Source organism: Anabas testudineus, chromosome 22, assembly GCF_900324465.2.
Source record: "Anabas testudineus chromosome 22, fAnaTes1.2, whole genome shotgun sequence".
Classification (NCBI taxonomy): Eukaryota; Metazoa; Chordata; class Actinopteri; order Anabantiformes; family Anabantidae; genus Anabas; species Anabas testudineus.
Genome location: NC_046630.1, coordinates 18,294,429 through 18,300,428, shown reverse-complemented (window position 1 = coordinate 18,300,428; position 6,000 = coordinate 18,294,429). Strand labels below are relative to the sequence as shown.

At 41.8% G+C, this 6,000-nt stretch overlaps 1 protein-coding gene across 5 annotated transcripts in view; it reads left to right on the top strand.

Annotated features, from left to right (window-relative positions):
* Positions 1-625: 625 nt before the first annotated feature.
* The window catches only part of LOC113147947 (transcription factor 4), a 193,597-nt gene continuing 188,222 nt past the window's right edge, over positions 626-6,000 (top strand). For 2 of the 5 annotated variants that reach the window (XM_026339298.1, XM_026339301.1), the window contains exons 1-3: positions 1,287-1,388; positions 1,743-1,781; positions 5,478-5,550. In XM_026339298.1, coding sequence (XP_026195083.1) covers positions 1,287-1,388; positions 1,743-1,781; positions 5,478-5,550 — 214 coding nt within the window. Of the gene's footprint in view, positions 1,389-1,742; positions 1,782-5,477; positions 5,551-6,000 lie in introns of all 5 variants that reach the window. The other 3 variants (XM_026339299.1, XM_026339303.1, XM_026339300.1) reach the window with 3 other exon arrangements.

Genomic DNA, 6,000 nt, shown 5'->3' with positions numbered 1-6,000 from the left:
AGAAAAAAAAAGAAAGTATTGCAAAGTATTTCCAGCCAGGAGGGGTTTCAGGGTGCTGTTTGGTTACCATGCAGGTCAAGCACTGCACATGAGATGCACTTTCTAAAGTAATGAATTAAAAAAAAAGGCAAGATGCCTAAAAAACAGATGGATTTAAAATAACAAGCAATTTAAAAAACTTACACACTAACAAAATAGACAGAATTGTATAAATAAATAAATAAATATATATATATAAATAACACATTATAAATAAATACAAAAGTTCCTTTTGTCTAGATTCAAGCATCATTGCAGGCTCCAAACTCCAAAAAAACAAGTCACCTTTGCCTTCCATAATCAGCCTTATTAACCCAATCCAAAACAAAGCAGCCAATCAAACAGACCAAAGCGACATTTTCCTTTCAAACTGGATTATTATTCTATTTTTCTTGCACACTTTCTGCTCTCTTCTGTCTCAGCACCAGCACCAGCAGCAGCAGCAGCAGCGGCGGCGGCTCCGTGGCGTTGGACGCCACTGTAAGCTAGGTGGCCGCACCAACACATTTATCACACCGAGGCTGTGCCAGACGCACATGGGATCCGTCCTGCGCGTCGCGTACGCGGGGATCTTCAGCAGCAGCAGCAGCCGCAGCGGAGAGGAGAGGAGAGGAGAGGAGAGGAGAGGACAGGGCACCGTCAGCCCCCTCTGGTTTAGGAGCAGCGCTCACCCTGCTGGGACTCTCGCACTGACGCGCGCACGTTGTGAGAGCTGATCTTTCCCCCCTCCTGGAGAGGCTCGCCCAGACGCGGCGTGCTCTTTATTTATCTCTTCGCCGTGCGAGCCTGCCTGTCAGCCGCGGCGGACTAACTGCGTCCTGACGCGGAGAGCTCGGACTTCTTTAGCAGGGAAAACACACACACACACACACACACACACACACACACAAAAAAAAAGCCCCACGCGAAAACACTCCCGTCCCGTCGCGCCCCCACCACCACCACCTCCTTATGTTATTTCCTGTCATTTTTTTCTTGCGATTTATTTCCTGCTGCCAAACCAGGAACCCGGGACTGAGCCCGTGCTCCGAGGATGAAAGAAAACTAGATTTGTGATCGAGGCTTTGAGCTTGTTTTACTGGATTTATTTCGCTTTGGAGGAAAAGAGATCCGGGAGCGGAGCGGTGCGCAAAAAGAAAAAGCCGAGGTCTTCTTCTCCTTCTGTCCTCTTCCACTGTCTATCTCTCCATCTATCAATCTGTCTACCTATCCTCTTCTATCTATCTCTCCATTTTTTTTTTCTTCCCATGTTTGTAGGTCCGTGCGATTTTGCTAAAATGCATCATCAACAGCGGATGGCAGCTTTGGGAACAGACAAGGAACTGAGCGACTTACTGGATTTCAGCGCGGTAAGAAAATCCATCTTCTCCTTCTTGTTAATGTGCATTATGTATCATGACAGTAGAAGACGTAGAGACACATAAAGGCGTCCTGTAAGCTTCATACAGCGACCACTGTTTACATTTGATTTGTACATGAGTTGCACGGAAACCTGCACATTTTATAGCCTTAACTCAGTGTTTTCAACTGTTTGCACAAAAGAAAAAAAAAAAAGTTGTGTTCATGTAGAGTAACTTGCAGAAAAGTCAGTGCATATTGTTGGTTTTGTAATTTCCTTTTTGTTTGTGTGTGTGTGTGCGTGTGTGTGTGTGTGTGTGTGCAGAGAATTGTGATGCTGCATTAGTAATTTTGTTGTCTTATAGATGCGAAACAGCGATTTGAAAATGTTCCCAACATCCATGGTAGTATATCTCATTTTAAGTCCTTTTTTCCTTTATGTGTAGCCTGATTTTATTCCCATGATAGGCTTTAGAAAGTGTTTCCTTTTTCTGTCTGTTGTGAGTTTCTAGGCTGCTCCGTGTCGTACACAACATTTCAGATGTTCAGTCATCAACCTGCATGACAGACAGAGAGGACCGAGCACACATGCATGTGTCACTCCTGGCACTTTAAAACGTTCCTGCATCAGGCTGTTTAAAATGCCCAAACTCATGACTCCGTTTCAAACTTTTGGTTTTTTTTTTTTTTGTCTTCTTTAAAAAAAAACCAATCTGAGCAGCCTGTGTGTTGTGAACTTGACGGACAGGAAATTTAGTGTCCCCCTCTCTCGGCCATGTTTTCTCTGCCTCTCTCCTCCTCTGGGAGCAACTTTGGTCTGAAGAGGAGGAGAGAGAGAGAGAGAGTATAAGAGGAGAGGAAAAAAACAAACAAAACAGAAACACCCCTAAATTAAAAGAAAAAAAAACCCCCACAGATTTACATTCATTTTGGACATTTATTAAATATTAGTGCTGCAGGAATGAGGCAAGTGATGCTGTATCAGAGCAAATCACTTAATTTACCTTTAATTCTTTACATAGCTCCGATAAAGTTAATGCAGAATCACATCTGAGCTGAGCTGCTGCACAGTGAAAGTAACTATATGAGCTTATTACAGGAATATATTACTGATATCAAAGGCTTTCAAAATAAAACGTCTGAGTGTTACAAGAATGGGACGAAGGGAGCAGCAAGAGCTGCAAAACAGGAGACAAATTCTCGTCAATGCAGCTTTCACTCCCTATAGGAATGTTAATGCAACGAGCAAATCTCATAAGATCACAGCTGAGGCCTGCACGCTCGCTGCAAGACACCGAGTGGGAGTATCACCGAGATAAAGATATCACAGGAAAAAGTCGAGAACATCATACAAACAAATATTATAAGGCTTTTAATGTGACACGTTTAGCAAAAGGCACATAGTAAAAGTACAGTTATGTCAGAATTTAGAATTGGAATAATTAATACACCAGTATGTAGCAAAGCATTTAAGACTGTAAACACAGCGAGGATCACAGATAGCATTGTTACAGAGTGATTTATGAAGTAAAGCTGACAGTAAGATCACAAGTTTAATTTGTCAGTACCTGCCAGTCACTGTGAGAACATTATGAGATATTGTAATATCGTTACAGCCTTATTTGTTTTAATAAAAGGGCCTAAAATAAGATTTATTATTTAGAACTCCAGGGATATAATGGGCCTATTGTAATAATAATACTAATATACAGTTTGTTGTTTATATTTAGCTCATGTATACCATTAATGACTTCAGAAAAAGCTCTACTGTAATGTCCTAATGTCACTATCAACTCTATTAAAATTAGAAGAAATTCACCACACACACACACACACACACACACACACACACACACACACACACACACACACACACACACAGGATTAGAATTATAGACAGACATACAAATAGACATTTCCCTTTATTGTAAAAGTATTGATCAGTGTATAATATTCTAACAAAGGAGGGCAGCAGCAGCAGCAGCAGCAGCAGCAGCAGCAGCAGCTAAAATGTCTCGTCTCATTCTAAACGCAGGCTGAGCATTAATTTATGCCATCGTCTGTCTTAACACGCCCACAAGCCGACACCAGCAGCTCAAACTGGTCGGACTGGGATATCGATAAACCTGCTGATAATCAGAGTTAGGCCTATTATCTCCCACATCGCGGATTTTCTCCCTATTTGGAGCATCTGTGAGGAGAGATTGATCACACTAGCAGCCGCCGTATCCAAAACTCACACATGCACAGGCCCCGCCGCACATATTAAGATCAATGACAGACCAGGTATTTAGTTTGTAGTCAGGGTTTAATTCAATTACATTTAAAAGAAAGCAAACAAAAAAAAAAAATGCTCAAAATTCTAAATTCCTTGAAAAAAATGCTTTCAGCATCTGAAAGTGTGAAGCTTCTTTCACAATCACTGAGATAACGCCATCAAACACGGCAACACATAGGCCCCACGTTTATCCAGAGAGGTTATCTGTCGGGGTCAGATGTCCCACTTTGATACCGTGAACTGTTTGGTTGTAAAGCTTTACAGTAGCTCATACAGCGCCACAGCAGGGATCAGCATTCAGCTTCAGTGTCTGTCTTAATGTGGGCTTGATTTTTCCTGTAGATGTGTAGAGCAGATGGTAACTAGTTTTGATGATTATCTCATATGTTTACGTCAGATATGAAGTAGGTATGAAGCGTTTCATTCCAAAATGAGCCGTCCAATGTTTGGCAAAAGGGAAACGGTACAATGAAAAGCCATCTTTCACAAAGGTGAGCAGGTGATTTGAGTGATTGGATGCTGTTTATTTCTCACAGATGTTGAACCAGGAATTCTTTTCTGCTCTCCAAACATGTGTTTTGGAAAATAATTTCTTATTTCTGTGTTCAGCTCTGGGCTGAGAGTCTGTGTGATCATTAGGGATGGGTACCAAACCTAAATATCCAAAGTCCATTCAGCTACATACCACCACGTGCCCATAATCAGAGCAACTCATGTCTGAGCCTCTTGAGACCTACAAATTTAAAGCTGTTTCATTAGTAGTGTTTCTGTCAAAACAATATTAGATTGAAAGTGACGTCCAACAGCAAATTCTTTTTGTGGATTTTTTCAATCCACTTTACTCTGCACAGCCCTCAAAGTATGAGTCCTATGAAACAACAACAAGTCAGTAGCTACAAACCTAGTAGTCAAGCAGAAGTAATTAGTCTTCTCTGATTGGTCAGAAGGGTGAGCCTCACTGTAAAACCTTAAGAAGGGGATAACTCTGCACTGCTGCTGTTAGACAGCACCTCTCCACATTAAGATACGATTAGAATATTTGTAGTTAAAATATATTTTTAAAAAGTTACATTGTGTAGTTTTTTTAAAACTACTATTTATTCCCAGTTCCTGAAATACTTTTCTAAAACAATAGATAAAGTGTTTCTCGTGTCCACCACAGAGGTGCACGATGAATAAAAGTGACCTATTCAGAAGGTACAGTTTAGTGCAAGGGTTTGTCTGCTCTGGTCCTTGAGAGCCGCTGCCCTACCTCCTGCTGATTACCTGGATGCAGTGTGTTCAGGTAATCAGAATCCTCTGCTTCACCTTTATCTGAGACGGTGTCTTCCAGCTTCTGATTGGCCGAACACTTCGGTCCAGGCAATCAGCATTAGGTGGGGCGGCAGCTGAGGAGGACAGTTAGACAAAAAGGTACAACCATTAGAACCTCAGACAAAGCTACAGCCATGTCTATAAAAAGCGCAGTAACACGTGGTAACTACTTTTGTTAAGGGGAAAGGGATTTAGAAACAAATCTGAGGTATTTTAATAGAACTAAAAAGCTTTGGATTGATACCCAGCCCCGGTCACTATGGATCCTCAAGTAGTTTCCTGTCAAACCAAGACATCTACTGATGACAAGATAAAAACAAAGCAGCCTGAATAACCATTAAATGCATGTTTCCCATCAGAAATCTGGCAACAGCTTTTGTTGTGCCCGAGTTTTGGAATGAAGCTTTTCATGTGTAGCATCAGTGATGTTTCTGTAGAGATGTGTCTTACTGTACTGTCTGCAGTGTCAGTGCTCTCCGAGGTAATGTGCGCTCTGTTTGTCTTGTAGATGTTTTCCCCTCCTGTTAGCAGTGGAAAGAACGGGCCGACCTCCCTGGGGAGCGGACATTTCTCCGGCTCAAGTACGTCAGCCTTCTCCTTTTTTCCCCTCCTCCTCCTCCTCCTCCCTTTTCTTCTTCTTCACTTTCCCTACAGTCATCTCTCCACCTCCTCCTCTTTCCGTCCTCTTACACCTGCTCGCTGCTGCTTTGCTTACTGTTTGAATTTTCTTGTAGGGGTAACCATGTTCTGTACATGCAGATGCAGCTTTTGGAGTTTTTTATGCTGTTTTGCTTTGTGGATCATATTATTCTGAGAACACTTGCAAAAAAATGCACATTTTGTTTTATGGTTTGATTACACGGGTTGTCTTGTTGGTGAGCTGCAAGGTGGTGCAGCCGTACCATATGACTTTATATGTGTTTCACTAGCCTACTGATTCCTAAATAACAAATGTATTGCTTCACTAAAACAGCTGGGCATTGTAGTTTTTAGAAAATGTTGCTCAAGCAGGTAGAAATAATGTATTTGCC